The following is a 26065-nucleotide window of genomic DNA, read 5'->3' as shown; positions in this document are numbered from 1 at the left end:
GCAGACGATCGTGGTGATTCTGGGCGCGGCACAGCGAAGTCAGTCGATCGCGCCGGATCTGGACGATCGACTGGACTGCTTTGTTGAGAATTTGAGACGTCGGGCGCAACTGACGAGAACGAACGACGAACGAGTGAGGTCAGTGACGGACGCGTTACCGATTGCTGGGTGTGGACGAACCAGCGGGACTATGTGAAGGAGCAGGAGAGCGGAGTGGAGTTTCGCAGTAGTAGCCCGGTTCAGCGGTTCCGTTGCGTGAAACTGAGAGAAGGCTTAGCGTACGGCTCTGAGTCGCGGTGTACACGAACGCGAAAGACGGACACGGCAGTTGTTGTGAAGACTCTGGAAAAGGAGCCACGAACTCTGCATTAAAACTACGAGGAACGAACGGGTAGTGGGTCTGTATTAATAAATAGGTGCGAACGCTACGGTGGACGTGCCGGCATGGTTGAACCGGCCTACGGGTGTTGAGTTACGTTGAGTGGTGAAGAACCTTGTCGGACCTGGACAAACACGTCAGCAGGCACGCGAGCATTCGGCACGCTCAACAGGCGAGCGAGATAAGTGCTCTGTTACATGGTGGCCATACAGGGGCGACTTCATTCAGAACGATTACGCCTACACGGATGAGAACTACGACGATGACGACGCTTCAATCCAAGTCGAAGTCGCCACAGACGAGAATGGTAGCGGATGGGAAAGAAGAAGAACTGGAATTCAGAGACGAGCGAGGGCAACGACTCAAAGCGTGATACTGCGACGAGTGCGAAGCAAACGGAATCTCCAAGGGTCGCTCCTACGTCACAACAACCGGCGACAGCAAGACAAACGAGAAAGCTGGCACTGTACGTTTGAAGAAGGCGAATATGTGGAGGACGAAGATGGTAAGACTTGCTGTGGGGTCGACGTAACGCTAAGCGACCACCTAGTGTCAAGCGCTACCAACAACAAGCCGGACAACACGGCGACGGAACGGCAAGCACGGAAGCTGGAGCAAAACCAGTGAAAGAGACGGCGTGTGAAGCGTGCGCTGGCACAGCGACGTGGCGATGAACATGATAAAAAAAGGGGTAACGAGCCGAAGAAGGAGTACGGATACGATGGCAGCGCGAGGCCGACGACGAGTTAGGGGAACTGGACGAGCGAGCAAGAGGTCAGAGGACCAATGACGGAAAAGTCAGTGCCAGTGTGGTACATGGTGGTGGGTCGATGGAAGCGCCATCAGACGATGGTGAACCTGCACGAGTGCGGTTAGTGCAGAGGTTGGATGTCGAAGGAGCTCGCGTAGAGAGTGATGATGACGTTCGGGATGTGATGGCTGAAAACGGTCTTCCTACGGCTACGGTGGACGCGTCAGGTACCCAACGGCACATCAAGCTCGACAGCGGTGCAAGACTTACAATGGCCGGTACGTACTGGATGGCACTCGGTGATCGAGTATCGACGAAGGCACCCGTAGGCTATATCGAGAGAATTGACGGATTTTTACTGGACGCCATAGGCGTTTGGCGGTTCGTGCTGAAGAAGTGTGCGTGAATGCATGTATAGTGAAGGGCTGTGCGAGCGAATTCCGGCATAGTGTGGACTTCATGAACGAGCAATGGGCGACTCGGGATTTTGGTCGTAATAAATTGTGATACACGGCGAATGATCGTGCTGTGGTGGTCCCATTTCGAACGTTCGACAAACGCGTGATAATGGCGGCCGTGCGCATGACGCGAACGACGAAGCTGGGCAGAGCCACGGCGAAGCCAATCGAGGGCGCGATGACGGCGAAGGATGGCGAGAAAGGCATATTCCTGCCTACGAACTGGCTCGGGTCGGTAATGTGAGTGGCCACGGTGACGGAGGCACGTGGCAAGGCGTGGATTCCCGCAATCAATGCAAGTGGTGGTCATGTGAAGCTGCCGTGTGAGCGCGATCTCGGGACGTGGGTCCCTCTGGATAAGGATGTGAGTGTACTCGAGGTGAGTGTACTCGAGGTGAGTGGAGCCATGCGGTCAGATGCAGTACGTTCGTGGTTGGATGAGTTGGGTTACACGGAGACGCCCCTGGAAAAGGAAGACGACGTGCACATCGGGGTTGAGGGCAAGAGCGATCGGTCTCTGGTGACGAAGCAAGTCTAGGGCGTATGGGAACCTCGAGATACGCGCGACTGCCCACCAGCCATATCCCTTAATATTAAGCACCACATTGATACGGGGAACGCGGCCCCAATAATGTTGAAACGTAGGCGGCAGGCGTAGACGGAAGACGTTGTCGTGGAAGACAATTTGAGCAAGATGTTGTAGTCTGAAGCGATCGAGGAGGGGGGGCGGTGGCTGGAGTTTTCCAGTGGTACTAGATAAAAAGAAAGACGGCGAAGTAGTCATTTGTGTTGATTATCGAGCACTTAATAAAGTGACGAAGAAAGATGAGTTCCCGCTGGCGCGGAGTGACGAGACGTTAGAAGCGCTTGGTGGAGTGTTGTTATCCACAACCTTGGACCTCAAGTGGGGCTATGGGCAGATACAAGTGGCGGAAGCGGATAAATCAAAGACGGTCTTCACTAAAAAAAAAAAGGTCTGTAACAATTCGTCCGGATGCCGTTCGGGCTTACAAACGCACCACCCACTTTCCAGAGGATGATGATCAGTGTGCTACGCGGCCTAACTTGGATTACCTGTCTAGTCTGCCTCGACGACATCGTGGTCAATACACGCGGTGGCATTGAACGACATGTGCTCGAACTAGCGAGTGTCTTCAAGAGGTTGTCGAAGGGTCGATGTTGAAGCTCAAGGAGTGCCGGTTCGCTACGCGGAAGGTGGAGTACTTAGTGCATGAGCTGAGTGCATACGCTGTAAAGCCATTGGAAAGACTAGTGTCAGTTGTAAGAGATTATTCTCGCCCTACCGACGCACTGAAGTGAAGTGTTTCGTACATTTAGCTGGTTACTATCGGAGATTCGTCTAGGGCTTCGGATCTATGACGGCTTCAATAACTAAGCTACTGCGGAAGAATGCCGAATGGGAGTGGTCGACGGAACAAGAATCGGTGTTCAACATTGTGAAGGAGGCGCTAACAAAAAAGCCCTTGCTGATCTATCCGGACATCGATTTGCCGTCCAGACTTGTGACTGATGCTATTAATGTCGGATTGGGCGCCTGCCTCATGCAAAACCCCGGAAATGGTTGGCAGCCAGTTGCCTCTGCTAGTAAGGTAAACAGTTCGACAGAATCGAATTACGGGGTCGCGGAACTGAAGTGTCTCGCAGTGGTCTGGGCGATCAAGCTCTTTCGGTCATATCTGTACGGTAGGAGGTTCACCATTGTTACGGATCATGCGGAGTTGAAGTGGTTCATGGTGAGCCTTAATCTGCCGGGCAACTTACATCGGTCGGCTCTGACATTGCAGGAATTCGAGTTCGGCGTCGCGTACCGCCCAGGCAGTACCAACGCTGTGGCCGATACACTCTCCAGAACACCGGCGGTGTCAGTACTGGCGGCGATCGGACAGCGACGACGATCCTGATGGTGGGTGGCTAAACCAGCGGACGACGAAGGAACTGACACTCCGTTGATGGATGCTGCGGAGGCACCGCACCTTGCTGCTCGTGACACTCCGTTGACGGGTGCTGCGGAGGCACCGCACCTTGCTGCTAGTGACACTCCGCTCGTCCACTCTGTCGATCTGTTGCGAGTTCGCGCCGCCGGCATCCTGCGTCCGCGACGTGTTTGGCTCCAACAACGCTCTGTCCGTTTTGATCCTCGCCACCGGGGCCGCGATACGTCGTGATTCGGGGTGCACTGGTCGCCGTCGTCGTGTTACTCATTCCTCCTCAAGCTGACTCTCATCAGTTGTGCCCGTGTTCGTACTTTCGGTGTTTCCCGTGGTGCACCTACCAACCCTGCCGTCGTGTCACCAGGCTTCCTGTCCGCAGAAGACGACACCCGTTCTTCGCTCGCCTAAGTCTCCTTCGCTGTCAAAGCCACGTCCTTCTCCATCCGTCGCCGTGCCTCCTCAGCTCGTCATTTAGCGCCATGCGTTAAGGGTCGGGAGGCTTCCGCCTCCGTCCTGGTCGCCGTTACAATGCCCCCACACCCTGCCACGTTACTCTCTATATCACTCGCGACAGGATCCTCTGACTCTGAATCTGACACGTTCGCCGTACGCACCGCCGATACAGGTTCATCCGTGCCATTTGCCGCTGGTTCCTGCTGGTTCACGGCGTTCTGGCCTTCTGCCACATCGGCTTGCACGTCGCCCGATGCCACTGGAACTACCAGCGGGTATGGCGAATACGTTGGGGAGATGGCGATGGACCGATGCCGCCGACGTAGGTGGTCGACAAGAGATCCAGGTTGACAGCGAAGAAGAGCTCGGGCGACAGACAACAGAACATTACGAGGGCGTCGACATTGTAGCTCATGGACGAGCAGATACGAGAGACGCAGGGACGTAATAGACTGGTGCAGCGATTGGTGGAGACGAAGTCGTACCAGGGCATGGACGTCGACACGCGATATGAACTTGTGGTGATTAATACACAACATAAAGGACGAGTGGTTATGCCACCAGAATTATGGGCACGAGTGTTCAAGGAACACCACGACTTTGTATGGGCTGGGCATTTACGAGCTACTCACTGAATTTGTAAACGCTGCGTTCAAGAACTTCTCTAAGACCAAGGGCATTGTCTTTCAAACATCAAACGCCTACAATCCAGAAGCAAACGGGGCTGCAGAGCGCGATCATCAGAGCAAACTGAATAGAGCTCGCTGTGCCCTGAAGGATGCTAAGATGGAGCACATGTGGTGGCCTGAAGCGCTCATGTACATGACCTGTGTACAAAATCGTAAACCTAAGGCCCGTTTGGGAAATAAGACACCGTATGAGATGGTGTATGGGGCACCTCTAAACGTAAGCACGTTGCCACTTTGGGGCTCAGTGTGCTTTACGCGTGTCCCTACTGCTCTAAGAAAGTACAAGAAGCTGTCTGCTTGAGACGTAAAGTGTCGGTTCCTGGGGATATCGGACGAAACATAGGGTTACCGTCTGTGGGACATCTACAACAACAGGTACATCTTATCACGAGATGTGTTGTTCGACATGACCAATGTAGCCACCATGGTCTAGCATTCGGGAATGCCAAGTCTGGCATCACCTTTAAAGTCACCCGCAGCAGAAAGAGTGGACACACTTGCCAACGAGAACATGGGGGCAGTGGGAGCTAAGTCACCTGCACAGAGATCTACTGGCACATTGGAAGCCGCATTGACTACACAGGAGGCTACCCAAGCAGTGGGAGCTCAGAATAAGTAACGGCGTGCGGGACTAGCGGAGGCGCCACAAAGCCGTGCACTGCGACCACGTCAAGAGGTGAAGAAACTAGGAGGTATCAGGACTATCAGTGCTTACAGGCGATAATCGATAGTACCATTGCGAGAGACATACTGGAGCACAAAGTGCCAGCAACGAAATCGCTTAAAGAAGCTTTGGGTGGACCGCATAGAGAGCAATGGAAAAAAGTTCTGGAACTAGAGTACGACTCCTAGATTGAGAATGGAACGTGGAGGCTTGTACCACTGCCACCTGGACGGAAGGCTTTGCTCTGTCATTGGGTGCTGGTTGTAAAGTATAACACCGACGGGACTGTCGAGCGTTTCAAAGCGCTCCTTGTTGCGCAAGATAACCACCAAACGTTTGGCGTGGATTGCGACGAGGTATACGCACCAGTGGCACGATTCGAGTCGATTCGTATAGTGCTGGCTATTGGGGCCATATTGGACTGTCAAAATCATCAAATGGATGTCCATACGGCGTTCCTAAACGACACAATGGAAGGAGAACAAAATATCTATATGAGATAACCTCATGGATTTGTGAAGCGAGGCCACGGGCATCTGGTCGGGGAAGTTCAAAAGAGCATTTATGGTCTAAAACAAGCCCCTCGTATCTGGTATCGAGTCCTTCATACCTTTTTAACGTCGATGGGTTTTGTACGCTGCCACAAAGCGTTTTGTATTTACGTGCAAAAAGTGGAAGGAGAATGGACCATAGTCGTGGTGTATGTCGATGATCTGACGATTATGTCGCGGAACATGCGACTCATCAACAGGCTGAAGACCGAGTTGTCAAAACAGTTGAGAATGAAGGACCTCGGTGACATTCACTATATCCCCAAAATGGAGGGGCACCGCAATAGAGACCAGCGTGTGATGATGATCTCACAGAGCAAGTACATTGCAGAACTGATCACATAGTTCAAAATGATCAACAGCTCACCGGTACTGACACTACAAGTACCTGGCCTAGTACTTGAGCCGGAAACAAAGATGAGCCAAGAACAAATTGCTGCTCAGCTGTTCGATTACAGAGGCATTGTTGGCTCACTTTAATATTTGGTCCGTGGGACACGACCGGACATCGCTAACGCGGTTAGAGGCCGTAGTAAATTTCTATCTTGTTACAACCGCATGCACTGGGATGCGGTAAGGCGAGTATTCAATTACCTGAAAGGGACGTCTACGTACGGTCTGTTTCGATGGGAACTCGAGAGATGTGATTTATAAAGTGTATACTGACGCGAGCTTCGCGTGTCAACCAAAAGAACGTAAATCCGTAAGTGGGTACGTGATACAAAATGGCCGGTATCAGTGTTTCATGGTGCAGTAGCAAGCAGGGGGGAGGGGGGGGTTCTCTGGCAACTGGAGAAGCTGAACTCATCGCACTAAGCGAAGGAGCTAAGGAAAACGATTATTTGTGGTATTCGCTGGGAGAGATGGGGTTTCCGCAAAAGGTACATGTGCAATTATGGTGCGATAGCAACGCAGCCATCAGCATTGTGAAGAATCGGGAACCGCAAAGCCAATAAGCACATTGAAATTTGGTATCTATTTACGAGATATCTTGTTGAGCTTGGTCGCCTCAAGATAACATACTGTGCAAAAACCGAGATGACAGCAGACATCCTCACAAAAGGCTCTGTCATCCAAACAGTTCCTTAATCTAAGAGAGAAGCTAGGAGTACGTGATCTAAAACTATCCCCTAGTACTTAGTGGGATCGTTAAGTGAGAAGTGGCGTTGTGCGCGCTCCAATTGCTGAGGGTATTGTAAAATCCGTCCAAATTTGCCGATTTGGGTCTGTTCGAGGAGCGGGAGGACAATCGCACACTTACAAACCCATGTCATTAGTAGAACCCACCAAGCCTTTTCTTGCCACATGTCATGATCTTATTTCGTACTTAAACGGGTCAGTATACGGAATTGTAAACGCTGGGCGATTTGGGGGAGATTCATTCAAAGAACCGCCCATGACAATTTTGAGTAGAACTCACAATAGCAGGTCTGCCCGAGAGTGAAAAAGAGAAATAAAACGAAAACCTCTTCAAAGTGTTAATTGTTCAGAATTAGCATTGTATTGTAAGTTTCCCATACATTGTTGAGTGAAGTGGGTACAAATCATTTCCTCCAATCAGCTCACGCTGTCGATTTGATGTCGATTTGATGTCGATTTGATGTCGATTTGATGTCGATTTGATGTCGATTTGATGTCGATTTGACCAGCCCCGCAAAAACGGCAAATTTAGACGAAAAGCACAATAACTCAAAAAGAATGGCCTAGTGTCCTGGACTGGATTCATTAACCATAACGGCGTGTATTTACTTCTGCTAGACTACAACTTACTAACTACTCGTTTTTTTTTTTGCATCTTTCAACGTGACTCGCAAATCTTGTACAACATGGATGGCCACTTCCTGTTCCACTTCCATGCTCAGGTTTTTACTAAATTGGGGACTTGGCGCTATGATCGAACTGCTTGCACTTTGTTGTGGCTGTGGTTGGTATGACTCGTGTGACCTGATGTACTGAGCAAACAGCTCAGCGCCGACGGTGTGAACTTGGACGCGCGAAAGTACTTCAGCGCATAGTACGAGTCTTCAAACAGAGCAACCACCTTTGGAAACGCAAAGCTGCTGGCGCTTACGTTGCGATCTGGATGGATCGGGTCCTCAATCACCAGCGCTGGCTTGCCGATGTGCGAGCGGTGATTGTCTGCGAGTCTGTAGATATATCCTCCATCGCGCACCGAAAGCCCATTCTTGTGGTAGTCGAATATGATGCCGAAGAACTCGAGAATCATCAACAGATGTTGGCCAAGCGATTCAGGAGGTTTCTGCTGGGGCTGCACTTCGTCGTCACTATCTGCTGAGGAAGAATGACTGCACGAAGAGCTCGAGTCTTCTGTGTCCGCATTGCTGCTCGATACGCTAATCGAATCCAACGAATGAGTCTGTGACGCCTTCTGAGTAATAAGACTCTTGCGTTTTGCTGCTGAGGAGGATGACCCAACAGGTGCAGTCACCGCCGCAGCATAGCTAGATGGCGGTCCTGCAAGTTTTGTCTTCTCTGATACTTTAGCGATACCTGCTGCAACTGCAGCGTAGCTGAAACGTGGTTCAGAAGCTTTTCGCAAGGAATCGTCTATAGCTTGTTGCTTTGCCACAATCTCTGCGTAAGATGAAGTTGAAGCTGGTAATGGCAGCGACGCTGACTTCTTCAATGCACTCTTAGCACCTGCTGTCCCTGTTCCTGAACGCTGAGCTTTGTTCTCACTACTACCGCCTAACCCGGCCTGTATTCGTGCTGCCTTTTGAGCCTGCATCTTGGATGGTGCAGGTGGCAATGACCCCGATGCATAAATTGACGCAGCTTCGAAGCATAAATCTCCATTCCTCCACAACTGCGAGAAGTGGATAATCATTAGCACCACGGAATACGAACTGAGTCCTCCCGTGTATGCATCATTCAAGTCGCGTTCGCGCAGGAGTTGCTTAAACACAATCGCCAGTGGATACAGCTCAGGCATGTTGTCCGCGTAACGCTTAATGAGGTCGCGTGCGAGTAATCCGCTGTGTGTAGCAGCCGACTCGAATGTGATGTCAATGGGCACAGACGTTTCAGCACTAACAAGCTTTAACACGGGCACTTTGGCCGTATCCAAGCACAGCAGCGACTCGACCCACTTCTTCTTCTCCAGAACTTTCGCCAGTTGTCTTAAATGTTTGGCCGTCAACTTTGAGTCGTTCACTTCCACTACGTCCAGTATCACGAGGTCCACATCGCTACTGGGCAGCCAAATGCCTGTCGAGTAAGACCCGAACGTCTCCACTTTCGACTGTGGCCAGAGTGATTGCACACTCGCGCGCACGTTGGCGATCATCTGTTCAATGTGCACAGCCATCGTGTCCACCGTCTCCTTGGTATACTTAGTATACGCCAATATTTCCTCATGGAGCGCGTCTGTCACTGTGCGATCGGCCTGCATTGCCATCAGCGTCGTCTTTATCGTCTCCTCCTTCTTGTGCTTGGCTCCCCAACTGGGAAAGTTGTTAGATACTGAGAAGGAGGTCGAGTAGGTCGCAGAGCTCGACGTCGGGGCCAACACGAGCTTGTGGTTGCGGCTTTTGACGCTCTCCTGGCGTAGCAGATCCGCGGCTTCCTGCAGTGGCGTCTTCTTTTCTTTGTTTTCTTTCTTTTTGTTCTGCTTCTTGGTTGACGACGGAGCGGGGGGCGCGAAGGCCTTGGATGACGCAGGAGACGGAGAAGGCGGACGCTGATTGAATGCGGCGGCTTTGCGCTTCTGCTTGGGCTTACCATCGTCTCTGCGCGTCGTGCTGAGCTGTCGCCGGTGGTCCACCACGAAGGCGGCGTCGCGAGGCTTCATGTGGCGCTGCTGGGGCTTGGATGGAGGGGAACGCGCGTCAGGTCTGTCGGACTCGGGCTTTGTATTGTGGAGACGGAGCGTGGGATGCAACAGTTCAAGCACTGGACAAGGAGATCGGAAGTAAGCGGAGACATGTCAAATGGTGTAGAACACGTAAGTAGTGTGCACCACCTCATGCTTCTTCTCCCGCAATGTAGTCGGGTCTCTTTCGCGACGTGAAGAGATCTTTTGTGAAGCGGCGTGGAGCCAGCAGGGATGACTGGTGCCAACGGCATAAACCTGAAGAGCACCAAGCACCAAAGTATCGGCAAAGCCCAACAATATTCGCCACCTTCGCGCCCCGCCACACTTTTGACCAGCGAACAAGACCATCCGATACTGAGTCTGACAATCCCACGCTGGTGACGGCGCTAAAATCAGTTGTGAAACTCAATTTTTGGATCTTTTCCAGCATTTTACAGTATCGAGCTTCTTGATATCGCATGCTCACTTCGTGAGTTTCTTTTGGCGTTTCCATCTCAAACCGCTTCGACGTTTGGCGAACACATAGACTCACTATTGCACAACCCGCGGGCTGGCGAACACAACCCACACCGCCATCCGGTTCTAAGCTGGTGTTTCACCTTACCGCAAGAAACCCTCCGCTCGGCCACTTTCCAAGCAGAACACAGCGGACGCACAGGTGGACGCATGGCGGACGAAGCGGACTGGCTGCCGGACTTGGCGGCGCTGGCGTCTCTCAGCGTGGCTGTGCACTACGTGCTGGGGTTCTACGGGCTACTGGGCGCGCTATTGATCTTTACCGTGCTGGAGCACGGCTCCAAACTGCGTGGCAAGAGTGTGGAATGCGAGCGGACGCCGTCTGCTCTCGAGGACGACGCGTCCACTGAAGGAGACGATGAAGTCCCGCAGGGCGAGGAGCAACAGGACGAGGAACAGGAGGAGGAAATACAGCACCACCGCGTGGCCAGTCTCATAGTGAGCGATGTTGGCAGCGGAGCGCCGCGCGAGTACATGGAGATGAACTCGCGTACACCCATCCCCTTCGAAACGGAGCTCTTCATGGGGCATGCGCTCTTTCTAGTACGCACGCAGCCCGAGGATCCGCACTACGCGGCGCTCTTCGCTGGCAAGCGTCGCATGTTCTGGATCCAGGTACAGGGGCGCTTCAAACAGGCACCAAAAGGTCCCGTCTATCTAGGGGGTGAATTGCCAGCACGGATCGCCCCCGGAGTGTTCACACGCAGCGTAGCGCTAGTCATCATGGGACTCATCAGGAGACTCGTGGGTCGGGTGAGTTTCAGCTTTGGCAGCTCTACAGACAGCGAGGACTCCGACGAATTGCCAGCCGTCGCATTCCCATTGTATCAATCAGCGGACCAATTCGTGGAAACGCAAGAAGGACAAACTCCTCCTGTATTAGGTACAGGAGACTTTGGAGAGACTGAAGTGCAACGCAGAGAGAGAAGACATACGCCTCTAGGAGCAGAAGAGTATGCGGTTGGACCCACATACACGTTCGACTTCCACACTATGTACGTGGACTTGACGAGGTGGGAGACAGCCAACTTGCCTAGTGGCCTTAATGCCATGGATCTCGCCAGCTTTTTCGACTCATTACCGTTGAGATTGGTTGCGTATCAAGTGAAATCAACAGATTTTGAAGCCTCTGACAGCCATCGACAGCGAGACAAGGACTATTTGTTCTCGTTTGAGGTCAAATACGATAAGCACGGACGTCATAATGACGAGGAGATGAGAGAAGACGCTGGACAAGGCAGTGGATCTGGCAGAACATCGACTGCGGGATTGAGTCTCTTGGGTTCGGAGATGAGCACTATGAGCACAACACTGAGTGATGCCAGCTCACTGACCGAAGAGGACCCGGTGTTAGCGGAGGAACAGGCGGTTTTCTTGCGTTTGGAACACGCGCGACGACTTGGCCAGCTCTCGTTCTCTTATCTTTGCTGGATGGAGGAAGTGGACGTGGCTTCCGATGTGCGTCGTGTACACTACGTGTTTGCGGTGAAAGATAAGGTAGGCGATTACGAAGATATGGACGCAGACGACGAACTATCGAGGCCTCAACACCACCACCGACTAGCTATTATCAGCAGTTATGAGCTGCGTAACTTGCTGCAACGTCGTCATGCTTTGAAAGGTGAGAAGGTCACTGACGAGCTCGCCAAATTGCGATTCCACAGTCGCTCGCGCATTGGCAGCTACAGTACAATCTCGTCCGAGGCACAGCAGGTTGTGATGCACTTGCAACGGCTGGCTGATGAGCCACTTCCACAGTCTGGACTACCGTCATATTCTAGTGATTGCCCCAGTGACACCGAGACGTTAGACGGTGACAGTAATGGAGAGAAGAGAAGTCTCGACGAGAATCGGGTAATTGCAGCCCAAGCAGCACTCTACAAATGCCTGACGAAGCGTCAACGCCTACAAGAATCGTTTACGGCCAGTACCAAGCTGTCTCCTTCTCGAATTGGTGTAAATCTGAGCCGCCGTGACCGCCAAGACATGGGCGTGGTCTTCGAAGGAGTCGTGTACCGTTATTACGCGGCCGAGTTACTACGTCAAGAGGTGCTTCTGCTCACTAAAGACACGCTCTTGTTTTACCGATCATACGCTTCAAGCGCAGAGAAGCAGGTGTCCTGTTCGCATATCATCGGTGCTCGAGCAGTGGAGATGCCTTCAGGTGCTGTGTTTCACGATGGTGCCAGCGGTATCGATGGGGTTTATGCATTGCAGATCAGCACGTTCGCAGAGGAAATTGTGCTCTGTGTTGGCACGAGTTCCACTCGAGATGCGTGGGTGAGAGGCATTTTGCAGTATTGCAACCCCAAGACCAACTTTGATCGTGCACTGCAAGGCGAAATGTACATTAGATTCGCCGCCACCACTGCGCTTCGACCTGCAAACCGTGTCGAACTCAATTCTCGACTACTTTTTCCGCAACTGAAGCAACAAGACAGCGTGATCTCAGTTGACACCATTCCTGGCGCGTTGAAGCTTGTGAAACGCACTTTGACGCGTGCATTGCACATTCTCAATAACGCGCAGGAGCTTTCTGTGACCGACGTGCTGGCGTTCTTAGATGACGCTAGTTCACTGCGAGAAGTGGACTTGAAGCTACTACAGGACTCGGGGTCACACGAAGAGCAAGTTGCGTTCTACCTGAATTTATACCACACAATACTGGCCCATGCCATGATCGCTCAAGGTTTTCCACGCGGAAAAAATCAGTGGAGTCACTTTCTCACTCGAACATGTTACGCACTGAGTTGTGGACCAAATGGAGAGCAGGTGAGTCTGTCGCTGGCCGAAATTGAGCACGTGATCCTACGATCTCGCTTGCCTCGCGCAGAGCTGCCATATTTGAACGTTAATAACGTCATAAAAGCAGCGAACGGTCCAGCTAGTCGACTTGAAGATCTTGGGATCGCACATCCAGATTTTCGCCTTAGTCTGGCGCTAGTGATGAACCACATGAACAGCGAAGAAATCGTCATATATGAGCCAGAAAGCGTACATGATCAACTGAACGCCGTTCTACGCTCGTTGCTGAAACGCAGTAGCGCTCAAGGGTGTTTGGAGATGAAGGAGGACTCGAATACTATTGTGTTACCCCGTGTGTTTGAGTGGTACGGCTGCGACTTTGGAGGAGTTGCCAGAGTGGGTATTGGCCAGCGGGATGACGATGCCTCTACAATTTATTGTGTCCGGAAGCTGCTGGGGTTCATGGACACCACGCTGCAGCTACAGGTTATTAATGCGTTGGGTCTTGATGACACTCCTCTTCGCACTAAATTCCGCTCTTTCAAGTACATACCGAAGACTACGCTACTGGAAGATCAGAGTTGTCAGCCTGAAAGCACTGACAACAAGGACTCGACTCAAACAGAAGGTGGCGGGATGACGCAGCTCTAGTCATGCAATTTTCACCTGTGTATTTATCAGTGAATCGAACCTCATCAATCAGATAATTCGAAATGTTAGTGTATCTTTCCAAGCGTTCACTTCAACATGACTTAGCTTCAACTCTATTGGGGCTTCAATGTCACAAGGCTTCATTTTTCACATGTTTTACTGGTTCGGTTTGGCTCTCTTTCTCATCTTCTCTCGCTCAATATTAGTCTCTTCACGCAGGGGGAAAGGTTGTGTAGGAAACAACAACAGAAAACGAGAGCTTGCCTCCAAACCAAAACCCAATAATAATAATACCAATACGCCTTGGACGTTCATTCGACTGACGCGCGCCGCTTGCTTTGATCTGCTGCTGCTCGACTTCTATCGCGCCGTCCTCTTTACTTGAATCTTCTTCTCCATTACTTCTTGTCAGAACATGCACGGTCGGACACGAGAAATCCAGCCAACACTACCAGGCAGGCATGACGCTGACACAGAAGACACAGGAAAATGGGGAGCCAGCGATACGGCCGCTTCGCTGACTCACTCCACCGAGAGCTTACTGCTCTCAGCTGCGAGCTCACGACGATAGTGGCGACGAATTCGCCGTGCCATTCGAGGTGGGCTCATTGTGGTTGTCGGGCTTGACCGACTCCAGCATCCTGAAAATTCGCTCGTTCCGCACCATTCTTTCCTCCAAAATCTGAAAGTGATGGCAATCCCGGTTGGCACTGTAGTAAAAACGATGATAATTAGTGAGCAAGTCGACATTCCGTACACTCTCGTTCATAATTTCGTCACGTACTTGTCATAAGGCGGCACCATGATATCCAACATGGCACAACCAATATCCGAGCTGGCCTGAATGTTGTGCAGATTAAACCGACGAGGGTCCAACCACGTAGTAGTTTCCTGTCCAAATTGACCTTGACGACTAATACGCGCCCACGATACCGATCCTTTCTCCGGATTAACAGCACTAAAAAGAATAGCAACAATTAGTATCGACAAACGATCCCTGCTCGAAGATAAAGCCCAACGTACTCTGCGCTGAACGTGGCATCCTCGTAGACAATCTCATCTCCCGCTTTGAGTCTCTGAACTTCAGAATCCGACACGATATCGTACGATGTTACAGTAGCCGCACCATACAAACTATTCAATAAACAAACAGCATACAATCAGCTCTCCACCATCCAACAAACACTCCACACTACCGACTTACACTCTCGTGACGACACTCATTCCTGGATGATTGTGTAGCGGGATAGTACTATTCGGGGGCATGAAGAAGATACCGATATCAATAGAGTCCGACTCCCAGAGCTTCCAGTAGTGTACGTCGTTCATCGTGCGTGCGATCTGCGGGGTCGGCACATGAATCCCAAAGTGATCTGCTCGCAGGGCATTACACAGAGCCACCACGGGGCTCAGCATCGTCTCAACCTGTTTCAGCGACAGTCTGGTATTGGGGAACTCGGTTCTCTCGACTCCAAGCAGAGCCAATGTACGTGTGTGTGTCGCCAGCATCTGATGCACGACCAGTTGCACGCCTGAGAGTCCCTTTAAGCTCGCGTTGGCGGCCTGTTCCGCTTCAAGCGCCTTCTGTGCCTCCTTGGCTTGAACTGCAGCAGCAGCAGCCGCTACGAGAGCGTCTTCTTTGGAAATAGGCGGGTTGGGCAGCGCTACGCCACCATTCGAGTGCGTCCGCGCCTTACCATCCGCGTAAAACCCTGGCTCCTCGAGGCAATGGCGGATAGATCGTGGACTGATTATGGGACTGCCGCTAACTTTAAAGACATTATGCGGCTCTGTGTCGGTGGCAGGTTCTCCAGGGTGACGCGCCCGCGTGGGGTCGATACGCTTTGTGTCTTTCTGGCGAGGCATGACGCGACGGTGTCGGGGTCTTTGGCGGAGCTGGAGCGGCTGAGAGCGTCGAACGAGCCCGTTGTAGTGGTGACTGGGGTCGTACGGTTCAGTGAGGGGCTCGGGCTGCGGCTCTCTAGCTAAAGGGAAGCCTTCAGGCGCGGACGAGTGCTGATTCGGGTACTCGCGCAGGAAACAGTAGACGAGCTTGCCGACGTCGCCCTTGGGTCTTGAAGGGTTGTCGGTCTCGCTGTGCTTGGACTGAACGGCACGGGTGGCGGCGCTGCTGTTTGGGGCAGAGAGCGTGTGAGTTTTGGCCATGGTATTAATACTGGGGGACGAGGTTAGCTGCGGGGACCTCCTCCCCTCGTCCACAGAGACGATGAGACTACGCTTCCTCTTCGCCACTTTAAAAGAGGCAACAACAACGAGCGTCTCGGTGACGGAAGCGCTGGTTGTGCACTCGAGAGACGGCCGCTTTTTACAGAGTGCAGCGGCGCCTTGGGCGCATGCAGCGTGAGGGGGGAGGAAGGCCACTTTATTGCCTGCGGAACCTTCGCAGGCGGCTAAAAAGTTACTTACCGAGGGAAGCGAAGGCTGCGAGGCGAGGACTACAGCTCAGTATAGGCAGTGGGCTAGCTTATGGACATCGACACGCGCGGAATGCGAGATGCCAGCCAACGTGTGCGTTTCTATCTCGCCTGCAACAGCACAGCGTTTTGACATTTCCGGGGGATGTTTCACTTGTGTCCAGTGGGACCCCCCTAATCGCACAGAATACCCGGAAATGGCATGCTAAAATGCTCGTAATTCACTGCCATCTGGTACTAATTATAGCGAAAGATATGAAAGGAGTATGAAACGACGCAGGGCAGGAGCGTACTACAACAAGGTCCAGCTGTTGAAACAAGATATTCACTGTCACAATACTAGCATCCTGGCTTATACCACTGTCGCCACGCGCCGTCCGTCGCAGGTTGCCGCGCTGTCAAACCAGGGCTCTGACTCAAAAGTTTGATGCTGCGGCGGGTCGACGCCTTGCCAGCACATAAAGCGCGTGCCGGCTATCCCGGCCAAGAAGAGATTTGCTTTCGGGCTGGCGTGGTCCACACGTCGCATTCCGATCCGGTAAAGCCGCGCGGCCATCTTTCCGTGTCTCTAGCAGACAAAAGCTAGCACTGTGCTAGCCTGTTTCGTGCAATTTTACAGTACAGCTCAATCAGGATCGAACAAGACGGAGTCAAAAACTATTACGTGGGAAAAATAGGTTTGGCTCCGTGGTGATGCTACGAATTACCCGAAGAATTAGCAAAACGCAGCTGCGAATAGAGCCTTACAACAAAATTGATAAAAACACATGCATCGAATTTGACGGGGAATTACACATCGTGAGTGCAACTTGGTCGAACTTCTGAATCGAGCGATGGACAGCGCGGCTAAGCAATAAAGTACCTGACAATCGCTGCCATTTCATAACTGCCTTTCAACCACGCTGACCGCACTTGCTTCATTATGAGCGCAGCGGTTGCTCAGCCACCAACTCCCACATCTCAACGGGACCAACAGTGCGCCACACTTGCAGCTTCTCCATCTGCAAACACCAGGTCGCAATAAGAAAAACTCAACAATCATCTTTCCATAAGGGCGCCAATCACAACCAAACTAACCTTGAGGCGCCGGCCATCCAGTTGTGGCTGTAATTCTTTCGCTAGATCGGCACGCGTCTCGCCAGCTAGATCGCCATAGATGAAACTGCACACGCAAGAACCCACCTCTGTATGTCAGCTAATTTGGAGATTTTCTTTAATGGCGAAGTCGGATAGCCTCTCCAATCTGGTCGGTTCAACGCCGAGCACGACTCACCTCACGTGGGGCATGAAATCCTCCTTCCTCTCGGTTGCGTAGATCTGCATCGTGTACATGTAGCATAGCAAAGAATCGTCAGAGCATGTGGCAGCCCCTTCCTGCGGTCAGCAACGCTTCTCGCTCTAAAGAGTCGCGCACCTCCTTCGCGCATCCATGTGCCCGAAGAAGCTCACTCGTGAGTTTCAACAGCCCGAAGACGCACTGGAAGTAGAGCTCGTCCTACAGGCAGCAAAATATAAGTGATCTTTATATAACATACCATTTCCAACGCTACCACCTTGAACGTCACTGTTTGAATCTCAACATCCAGCACTTGCATTGAGTCCGCGAGCTCAGATAGCTTCACCGTCACCTCCTCTGCGGACAGACCCTTCAGCAGTCGGTCGCAAGATCATCAGTTGACACCACAGCGTTGACAATAATTGCAAAATTTACAGAATTACGACCCAAAATTCATCTTGGCCGCACCTTCACACCAGAAAGCACCGTCATATGCGGTAGGAAGGGCGGCATCTGCAGTCGATCCGCGTACGTCTCGATAACGTCTTCGAGCTCCTGTGCTGCTGGCTGTCCAGGCACAGCCCAGATGGAGAAGCCCGCTACGATGTCGGTCGGGTCCGCCATTTCCGCACTTCAAAAATTGATATGAAGCAAATCAAATACCCACCGGTACATGTAATTGGCCGAAACAAACGTGTAATTTACTGAGATGCCTCTATTTGGCTCTTCACGGTGGCGAGCTGCTTGGCGAAGGCTGACTCGCCGACACCCAAGGCGTCCTCCTCTGCAGAGGCCAACTCCGGCATCTCCTTCAGGCACGCCAGAATGGCCGTCGCTGAGGAATCCAGTTCGTTCACAGCCTCAGCCAGCTCATCAGTTCCGATCGGCGGGTACAGTGCCGCACCGAAGTCCACGATCGCATCCTGCGCTGCTGTGTAACTCACGTCCAGCTGGGCTGTCCACTTAAGGAACGCGTCTTGGTCGTTCGTAATCGTCAGCTTCTTGATAGTCAACACGCCACGCTTCATGATGGCTGCGCACATCGATAGCAGCTTGAGCCCACTCTGGAATAGAGTACGCTCCTCCTCGGTCAAGCTCGAGTCGAAGCCAAATTCGTCGTCCTGCTCCACCTCGTCCAAAGCCGCAGATTGGCTGTCACCTTCCTCTTGCTCAGCAAGGAACTCCTGAAGCTCGTTGACCGTCGAGTTCAGCATCGTAATGCACTGTCGGTGTAAATGATAAAGCTGTAAGCAACCAAAGCCGTAACTAAGCAGAACGAATAGATTTTCGCACCTGCAGCATGCTGCGCTTCGATGCCACGCAATTAGACTTGGACACACGTGACGTAGAGTACTCCCATACACGACCCGTTAGCTGTGGCACGCGGGTCAGGTCTCCCTTCTCAATGGTCTTCACAAGATCGTGCACGCTTTTAATCAGACGACTTGGACGACAGCAACAACAAACGTCAATATCCACTTCAACATGAAAAATAACACCCGCCCTGCAATATTTACACTACGATAGCACCTCACGTACATTGCATCGTTGATAATTTCCGTAGCGAGCGATGGTCCGGCGCCACAGAATAGCGCAACGTTTGTGGCAGCGAGTAGCTGCTCGCAGGGCTTGCCCAGCGCCTCGCAGATGCTGGCAGCTTCCTCCTTGCTCGGTGTCTTGCTGTACACAAGCGAAAACTTGGTCACTGTGTGACCGATGGATCCAGTAGCCTGTTAATAAGCAGATACAGTCAGCAACTGCATAATATCTCAACCCATTCAATGTAACAGTTGCTCCGTGTAGCTTACCGCAACGAAGACCTCTCTCGCGACGTCAAAGTCCGTCTGCTGCAGCCAGAACGAGGGCTGGAAGAGGTGCTGCTTCTGGTTCTTTTCCTGCAGCTCCTCCAGCTGCTTCAAGTAGTTGGCCAGTTGCGCGTCGAACGCCGTCAAGAAGCTCGCCATCACTTGCTCGATGAAATGCGTACGTTGCTTCCAGCCAAACACATCAAATAATGCAGTCATTACATTACAATTTGTGTACACCACATCGCTTGTCACCGATACCGGTATACGCCGCGGCAACTGCACACTTTCAGCGCGGGAACCGCTTTCAGTCCTTGGTGTCAGCAACCCAGTCGACTTCTGCCTTCCCCTGTCGTAAAACCTTTTTTTTCTTCATAACTTTTAGCTGCAATTCTAAAAATTTAAAGTTATGCAGATGATGGGCTTCGGGGGTGACGATATGCTGGACGAATGGGAGTGGCCGGTCGACTGCAAGGCCCAGCGAGAGATGGAGAGCCATCTGCGCTGCCAGATCTGCGGCGACTTCTTCCACGGCCCCGTGCTGTTGCCCTGTTCACACACATTCTGCTCGGCGTGCGTGCGTCGCTTCCTGCAGAGTAAAGGGGCGCACGGCTGCTGTCCGTCATGTAAACAGCCCTGCACGTCGCGGGATTTAGTACCGAACCGTGCACTAGAGCAGGTGGCGCTGCTATTCGAAAAATCTAAGCCAGAGCTTCTAAGGAGACTGCAGGGTACAAAAGCGCCGAGTTCAGCGACCTCCACGCCTAACACAGAGAGTGGCAAGACCAGGAAGGCCAAGCAAGACAAGCCGGAAAGAATGCCACTCATGTCCTACAGTGTCATGCGCGACAAGGAAGTGAGGAAGCTGCTGGACTCGATCAACGTCCGAGTACCGACTAAGAATCGCGATGAGATTATTCAGATTCACAAAGAGGTGGGAAGAGCAGATTTTTGTCATGTCCTATTGCCTTTTAGGTGACATTCGTTTTGTTAAATCGGCGTTGGGGTGTGTATTTTTCCGTGTGCTATGTGTAGTACGTGCTGCTGTCGAACGCACAGGCAGATTCAGTCAACCCGAAGAGTACAGCTCAGCTACGAGAGGAAGTGGTGCGGAATCACTTTGCGAGAATGCAGCAAAAAGCCAAGACAGACGCGCTCAAGCGCAGCAGCGAAAACGCAGGAAGCGGGAACGCAGCGTCGCCGTCGCCAGGAGTGTCGGTACAGATGCGTGCCAACTTTGAGAAACTCCGACAGGATATTGCAGACCGGAAAGCAGGAAAAAAGCCCCCGACGCCAGCGACTGATACTTCGTCCACAAGTACTCCAGCAAAGTCACAGAAGAAGAGAACGGAGGAAGATGCATCGTCTGTGGGCGTGTGGCGTCACTTTTGTGCTTTGGACACGAGCATCAAGCAAGAATTTTACGTCAACTCGGTGACACACGAGATTCGAACTGAATTGCCGTCGCCACTTGTTCAGGAGCAGTCGCCGGCGAATCGCTATGATGACCTGAATGGTGTTGCGCGTGCTGTAGCCGAGAAAGAGTCAACCGCAGTAGGTCAGGGTAATGCAGCCAAGGCGGTGACTCCATTAAAGGCCAAAGCACGGGCCAAGCGAGCAATTGCACCGGCATTTGCTTCACCCGACGCTACTTCCGAATTCCAGAGAGCTACAGAGGAGATCGTTGTCTCAGACAACGAGGACGCCGAGGAAGAAGAGCTAGACGGAAAGAAGAAGCGAGAAAGCTTAGGGAAGCACGCTCGGAGTAGTGACGGTGCTGGTTCGACAGCAGATACCGTCGTTGATGTGACCGAAGACGGGAGTGAGACGCCCAGCGAATGGCAGTGCTCACGGTGTACATTAATCAACGAAGCGAAGTGTCAGCAGTGCGAAGCATGCGGCTACGAGTCTGTCTCTGCTCCGGTCAAGAAGCGCCTGCGTAAGAAGATGCACTTCCAAAGCAAAATATCTTTGTCATAGACCCTCAGAATATCATTTAGCAGTCGAACTCAACAACTCTTGTCATCCTTCGCTCTACGAGAGCAGCGCCTTGAACTCATCGTACTCAATTTCTCCGCTCCCGTCCGTGTCTAGCTCGTCCAGCATGCGGTCGATGTCGATAGGCAGACCAAAGTCTTTCTTGATGAGCTGGACTAACATTTTGCGCTCAACATGGCCACTCTTGTCGGGGTTGCCTCCGCAGGCCACGAAGGCATCAATGAAGTCGGACTCGTCGTCAAACTGAGCAGCACGAAGCTTCTGCGCCTCAATTACCTGCAGGAACTCGGCGAACTCGATCTCCCCGCTGTGGTCATTATCCACTTCGGCGATCATTTGAAAGAGTTCCTCGTCAGTGGGTTTCTGACCCATGGCTTCCAGCACTTTCGACAGCTCGTACTTGTCGATTGTGCCGCTGCCATCCTTGTCGAAGTGGACAAACGACTCGCGGCACGCATCGATCTCTTCCTGCGTCAGAATCATGCTGCCAACTGTCAACTGTACGCTACAAGAAGAGGCAAAAATAGTTTTTAAGAAATATTCATAAAATTCATAGTGAATGTGTTGGTCATGAAATCGAAGATAATGATGGCACTTTGATGCCATCCTATGATATTCACAATTGCTGTTTCCTCCATCCTAAATTGTCGATGCTAAATCGTCGCCGTTTCTCGTGTGGCTGAAATTTGGTGTTTTGTGTCCTTAGATTTTGATCAGGAGTATTTCGCGCACATACAACGTCTGTAAAAAGCACACGGTCATCATGAGTTATCATGACTACACAACATCAACATCATGGAAACGTACCCAAAGACGCTCGCGCTTCTCCTGCGTGGGCAGCAGACGCACCAATTGAGGTACAAGCTCCTTCATCTGCGGGTGCGAGCAAATCGACAGCAGATAGCTGAAGAAGGCGTCCAGCGACATGGCGTCCTGGCCGAAGAGCCGGCAATTATCCTTAAAGACCTGCAGGTTCGCATACGGGCACTTGGTCTGCACGAAGTTCATCACCTCTGAATACACCTGCTTCATCTCTGCGCCCTTGGCCGAAGGAGGAAGGGGTGGCACAGGCTGTTGCGGGGCCTTAGGAGCCGATGGCGCGACAAACGAATTATACATTGCTTGTGCCTCTGGAGGTGCTGTGTACGATGTGTTGGGCGCTGGGGCCGGGTACGATTTGTACTTCAGCGACGGATTGGTAGGGTGCGAGTGTGTGGATTCAGTGGGCGCGGGAGGAGCCACTCCACTCTTTCGCTGCTCGAACTGCGCGTAGAGCTCACGTTCCGATTTGTACGAGCTGTATCGTCGCAACCGTGGGTCATTCGGGTCTGGTTGCACCATCGAGGGCGCTGGTAGAGACCTAGACGATCCAGACGACGACGCTACCTGTGATTCTCGGTTCGAGCTCGAGAATGACGACGAGGGAGTTCCTGCGAACGACGCACGAGCTGCAGCCGCGTGGTCTGCTGCATCGGGAGTTCCGTTGCTGTGGCCGTAGCTGTTGCTGCTGCTAGTACGGCCAGATCCGAACGAGTTCGGGTTGGGCTCCACACCGAGTCCCTGCTGGTTGCATGCCCGACGAATTGCATCAAACAGGACGTCGCAGGATCCAGGTGGCGGAGCCACTTGGCCGCTCAGAATCTCGTAGGGGGTGACCTTGCGCCCGTAGAACTGACTGTTCATCTCCCCACGCACCATGAATGTTGATCCGTGCAGACCCACGCCCGCGAACGCGCCCTTGGCGTGACTGTACGTGTAGTTGCCGCTGACGCCGCCTCCACCGGCGTTGACACTGGCGCCGGCCGCACGGCCTACAGGACCCACAGCCAGGTCCAATCCAGCACCTACGGAGATCTGCGTACCCTTCTTAAAGGTCTTGACCGCGCTTGGAGAGCCTAGAACGATGAGGAAATCGACGATTTCGCCGCCGATCTCGGCGCCAAAGCCTATACCGGCCGTGCCGATGCCCGACGGGGGCGACCACGAGCCATCCTCGAGACGGGCAATGACTACGCCAGTACCCATTTTACCGGTCCAGATTAATCCGGCCTTGACGACTGTGAGGAAGGCCAATCCAGCCGCGTTCTGGATCATTTCGGCGGGAATGGCTTTGTCAGCGGACACCGTGGAGCTGAAGCACGAGTCCAGGATGGCAGCGGCCTTGACGATCTCCTTATCCATCGTCGAGTGGTACGGCATGTGCAGCGGCATGGTTGCGACGAGGGGGGTTGCCTACAGGAAGCGATGTGAGAGTGGGGAAGGTATAACGGCGTTCTTGCTTCTCTGGTTCGACAGTCGGAGCGATGAGCGTCAGAACTGAACACTTGGAGTTTGTAAGTGGATGTACACTGTATAATGTGAGACAAGCACGAAGGGGCTAGTATTGGAGAGGATTCGGTGATATGGGTACAGGTCATTGAAGAAGAGATTTCTCATGAGTGACAGGCGGACTGATCTTTTCAATCCTAACGGCAAAGATGGAACTGCCACCATGCATCGCCAGGAATCATGACCTTCATTCGTCGAAGCGGCCGTTGATGGATTACCGAGCAGGTCAAGCACAGAAGTATTTTGCACCTGAAGCAAAGCAAGACGAAGATCGGACACCGCCCGGTCCATTCACGATGGGCAGCAAATTCGCGATTTAACACGTGCGCAGACATGTTCAACGCGGCACTTGCGCAGGCACCTACGACGATGACGTGGAAGTTCACACTCCAGTGGTGCAATACATGTAGTGATACACTACAACGTACGTAGTAGTACTATAGTGCATGTTACATACTTGGACTCACTTTGATGAACTAGCGTGAATCCAGGCCACGCGGATCAATTCAACAAGCTTGCTCGCTTAACTACGGCGGTCCTTCCTAGCGGAAAGCATATTTATTTGCTATTACATGTTGGGAGAGAATACTGCTGGCCGATAGTCCAGCAATGCTACGCTGCGGCCGCAGCAGATACTAACACCGGAACGACTACTCTGTCTCGAACCGAGCTGCTTACAGCACGTTCACGCAGTTCAGGTCGCGGAAGGCCTCATGCAGACGAGCGATCATAGCCTCCTCCGACTTGCGCACCCACACACGCGGGTCGTAGTACTTCTTGTTGGGAGCGTCCGCGCCATCGGGGTTGCCGATCTGGCCCTGCAGGTAGTCCTTCTTCTCCTCGTAGAAGTTGCGCAGGCCGTTCCAGTACGCCCACTGCGTGTCCGTGTCGATGTTCATCTTGACAACACCGTTGCCCACGGCCGTCTGGATCTCCTGAGGCGTCGAGCCAGAGCCACCGTGGAACACAAAGAACACGGGCTTCTCCGACGAGAGCGACTTCTCCTTCGCGACGTACTTCTGGAAGTCACCCAGGATCTCAGGGTGGAGCTTCACGTTGCCCGGCTTGTACACACCGTGCACATTGCCGAACGCAGCGGCGATCGTGAAGTACGGCGACACGGAGCCCAGCTCGTTGTACGCAAGCAGAATGTCCTCCGGCTGCGAGTACAGCGAGGCGTTGTCCACGTCACTGTTGTCCACACCGTCCTCCTCGCCGCCGGTAATGCCCAGCTCGACCTCCAGGATCAATTTCAACTTGGCCATGCGCTCAAAGTACTTCTTGCTGAGAGCCACGTTCTCCTCCATCGGCTCCTCCGACAGGTCGAGCATGTGCGAGCTCCACAGAGGCACGCCGTGCTCAGCGAAGTACTTCTCGTCGGCCTCCAGCATGCCGTCGAACCACGGCAGAAGCTTCTTGGCGCAGTGGTCCGAGTGGAGGATCACGGGCACACCGTAGTGCTTGGCCATGGCGCGCACGTGGTACGCGGCGGCGATGGCACCGAGGATCGAACCGTTCTGGTTCTTGTTGTCAATGCCCTTGCCAGCGTAGAAAGCGGCACCGCCGTTCGACGTTTGGATGATGATGGGCGACTTGATGTCACGGGCGGCCTGCAGAGCAGCGTTGACCGTCGACGACGACGTCACGTTCACGGCCGGGATGGCAAAGTTGTGCTCCTGAGCGTACTTGTACACCTTAACCACGTCCTCGCCGTTGAGGACGCCAGGCTGAACGATGTCGAGAAGACCCATCTTTTTTAGTTGGAGGTGGCGCTGGTTGGAAGCTTGTGGGGTTCGAAGCAAGATTCGAAATGAGACCTTCGTGTACAGCTGCGTCAGCAAAGATCCACAAACCCTGGTTTTCAAAATACCTATGATAATTAATATATATACTGTGACGAACCTCTCAGTATAAACAGAACAGCTTTGGTAAGCAATCAAACTCTCGATACTAATTGTAATTCAGCAATTGCGTTCTCGCCAGAACGAACGTGTACGAAGGTACGCCTGGAAAAAGTATTTTCAAAGTATACGCTGGTAAATGCTTCAGTACGGCTTTTTCACTAGCAGTTTCGGTGAACCTGTCGCTTCGGGATCAACGCAGTCCCCTCCCTAAATTAATCAATCGCAGGGATTAATGCGATCCGGCATTCATGACTACCAAGCCACCCCTGTTAAACCCGACATAAGCGCTGGGCAGAGCTCGCCACACAAACAGAAGCGTATGTGTCGCTTGGCTGCTGCACGTAACCTTGCATGCACATGCTGGGCAAGCCTGCTTTGAGTGGTGTTCACGGCGGATCGTGCTCGCTCGTTTTGCAGAAAAACGCACAGTTTGATCCACGTCAATGCCTTTCACTAGCTTTCACTATGCACGCATTTCTTCAACCCGAATGGCTTCGTGTGACAAAGCCTTGTCAGCTCCCTCGAACGGGCCGCAACCCGGCCTGATGTCTCGACCCGTTTCCACAGCGCCTCAAATAATTCCGGTGAGGTAATATGGAGCTCGAATCCTGTTTGCCATTTGTCTGTACCCTAATCTATCGCGGCAAGAATTAAGTTTGTGCCTTGGGCGAACAC

At 52.6% G+C, this 26065-nt stretch overlaps 13 protein-coding genes across 14 annotated transcripts; 5 read left to right on the top strand and 8 right to left on the bottom strand.

Annotated features, from left to right (window-relative positions):
- Positions 1-1209: 1209 nt before the first annotated feature.
- On the top strand, positions 1210-1536 carry PPTG_05563 (hypothetical protein; the record flags this gene model as incomplete). The annotated part of the gene is made up of 1 exon (XM_008899148.1): positions 1210-1536. The coding sequence occupies one exon, from the start codon at positions 1210-1212 to the stop codon at positions 1534-1536; it is 327 nt and encodes a 108-aa protein (XP_008897396.1).
- Positions 1537-1697: 161 nt separating this feature from the next.
- On the top strand, positions 1698-2126 carry PPTG_05562 (hypothetical protein; the record flags this gene model as incomplete). Its single annotated transcript, XM_008899147.1, has 2 exons — positions 1698-1823; positions 1851-2126. 2 exons carry the CDS (start codon positions 1698-1700, stop codon positions 2124-2126), a joined length of 402 nt encoding a protein of 133 aa, XP_008897395.1.
- A 5456-nt stretch (positions 2127-7582) lies between these two features.
- PPTG_05561 (hypothetical protein) lies at positions 7583-10120 on the bottom strand. Its single transcript, XM_008899146.1, has one exon. The coding sequence runs from the start codon at positions 9706-9708 to the stop codon at positions 7786-7788; it is 1923 nt and encodes a 640-aa protein (XP_008897394.1). The 5' UTR covers positions 9709-10120; the 3' UTR covers positions 7583-7785.
- On the top strand, positions 10078-13964 carry PPTG_05560 (hypothetical protein). Its single transcript, XM_008899145.1, has one exon. It carries the CDS (start codon positions 10399-10401, stop codon positions 13642-13644), a length of 3246 nt encoding a protein of 1081 aa, XP_008897393.1. The 5' UTR covers positions 10078-10398; the 3' UTR covers positions 13645-13964.
- PPTG_05559 lies at positions 13638-16144 on the bottom strand. 2 transcript variants are annotated; one of them, XM_008899144.1, is made up of 5 exons: positions 16072-16144; positions 14849-15775; positions 14668-14778; positions 14429-14602; positions 13638-14354 (listed from the first exon to the last, which is right to left on the bottom strand). In XM_008899144.1, exons 2-5 carry the CDS (start codon positions 15508-15510, stop codon positions 14204-14206), a joined length of 1098 nt encoding a protein of 365 aa, XP_008897392.1. In that variant the 5' UTR covers positions 15511-15775; positions 16072-16144; the 3' UTR covers positions 13638-14203. The 2 variants fall into 2 exon arrangements, with proteins under 2 accessions (XP_008897392.1, XP_008897391.1); XM_008899143.1 differs by having other exon boundaries at positions 14849-16144.
- A 222-nt stretch (positions 16145-16366) lies between these two features.
- On the bottom strand, positions 16367-16684 carry PPTG_21706 (hypothetical protein). The gene has a single exon (XM_008899339.1). It carries the CDS (start codon positions 16633-16635, stop codon positions 16432-16434), a length of 204 nt encoding a protein of 67 aa, XP_008897587.1. The 5' UTR covers positions 16636-16684; the 3' UTR covers positions 16367-16431.
- A 315-nt stretch (positions 16685-16999) lies between these two features.
- On the bottom strand, positions 17000-17979 carry PPTG_05558 (hypothetical protein; the record flags this gene model as incomplete). The annotated part of the gene is made up of 6 exons (XM_008899142.1): positions 17000-17080; positions 17157-17241; positions 17353-17396; positions 17494-17574; positions 17633-17725; positions 17824-17979. 6 exons carry the CDS (start codon positions 17977-17979, stop codon positions 17000-17002), a joined length of 540 nt encoding a protein of 179 aa, XP_008897390.1.
- Positions 17980-18056: 77 nt separating this feature from the next.
- On the bottom strand, positions 18057-19379 carry PPTG_05557 (hypothetical protein; the record flags this gene model as incomplete). Its single annotated transcript, XM_008899141.1, has 4 exons — positions 18057-18578; positions 18649-18799; positions 18895-19085; positions 19164-19379. 4 exons carry the CDS (start codon positions 19377-19379, stop codon positions 18057-18059), a joined length of 1080 nt encoding a protein of 359 aa, XP_008897389.1.
- Positions 19380-19383: 4 nt separating this feature from the next.
- Positions 19384-21269, top strand: PPTG_05556 (hypothetical protein). Its single transcript, XM_008899140.1, has 2 exons — positions 19384-20094; positions 20196-21269. Exons 1-2 carry the CDS (start codon positions 19570-19572, stop codon positions 21138-21140), a joined length of 1470 nt encoding a protein of 489 aa, XP_008897388.1. The 5' UTR covers positions 19384-19569; the 3' UTR covers positions 21141-21269.
- Positions 21195-21641, bottom strand: PPTG_05555 (hypothetical protein; the record flags this gene model as incomplete). Its single annotated transcript, XM_008899139.1, has 1 exon — positions 21195-21641. One exon carries the CDS (start codon positions 21639-21641, stop codon positions 21195-21197), a length of 447 nt encoding a protein of 148 aa, XP_008897387.1.
- A 219-nt stretch (positions 21642-21860) lies between these two features.
- PPTG_05554 (hypothetical protein) lies at positions 21861-23369 on the bottom strand (the record flags this gene model as incomplete). The annotated part of the gene is made up of 2 exons (XM_008899138.1): positions 21861-21899; positions 21966-23369. 2 exons carry the CDS (start codon positions 23367-23369, stop codon positions 21861-21863), a joined length of 1443 nt encoding a protein of 480 aa, XP_008897386.1.
- Positions 23370-23623: 254 nt separating this feature from the next.
- On the top strand, positions 23624-24467 carry PPTG_21705 (hypothetical protein). Its single transcript, XM_008899338.1, has 2 exons — positions 23624-23910; positions 23967-24467. The coding sequence occupies exon 1, from the start codon at positions 23636-23638 to the stop codon at positions 23804-23806; it is 171 nt and encodes a 56-aa protein (XP_008897586.1). The 5' UTR covers positions 23624-23635; the 3' UTR covers positions 23807-23910; positions 23967-24467.
- Positions 23860-25308, bottom strand: PPTG_05553 (fructose-bisphosphate aldolase, class II). The gene has a single exon (XM_008899137.1). It carries the CDS (start codon positions 25235-25237, stop codon positions 24161-24163), a length of 1077 nt encoding a protein of 358 aa, XP_008897385.1. The 5' UTR covers positions 25238-25308; the 3' UTR covers positions 23860-24160.
- Between the last annotated feature and the right edge of the window lie 757 nt (positions 25309-26065).

This window comes from Phytophthora parasitica, assembly GCF_000247585.1.
Source record: "Phytophthora parasitica INRA-310 unplaced genomic scaffold supercont2.7, whole genome shotgun sequence".
NCBI classification, from domain to species: Eukaryota; Oomycota; class Peronosporomycetes; order Peronosporales; family Peronosporaceae; genus Phytophthora; species Phytophthora nicotianae.
This window is presented reverse-complemented; position numbering and strand designations above follow the sequence as displayed.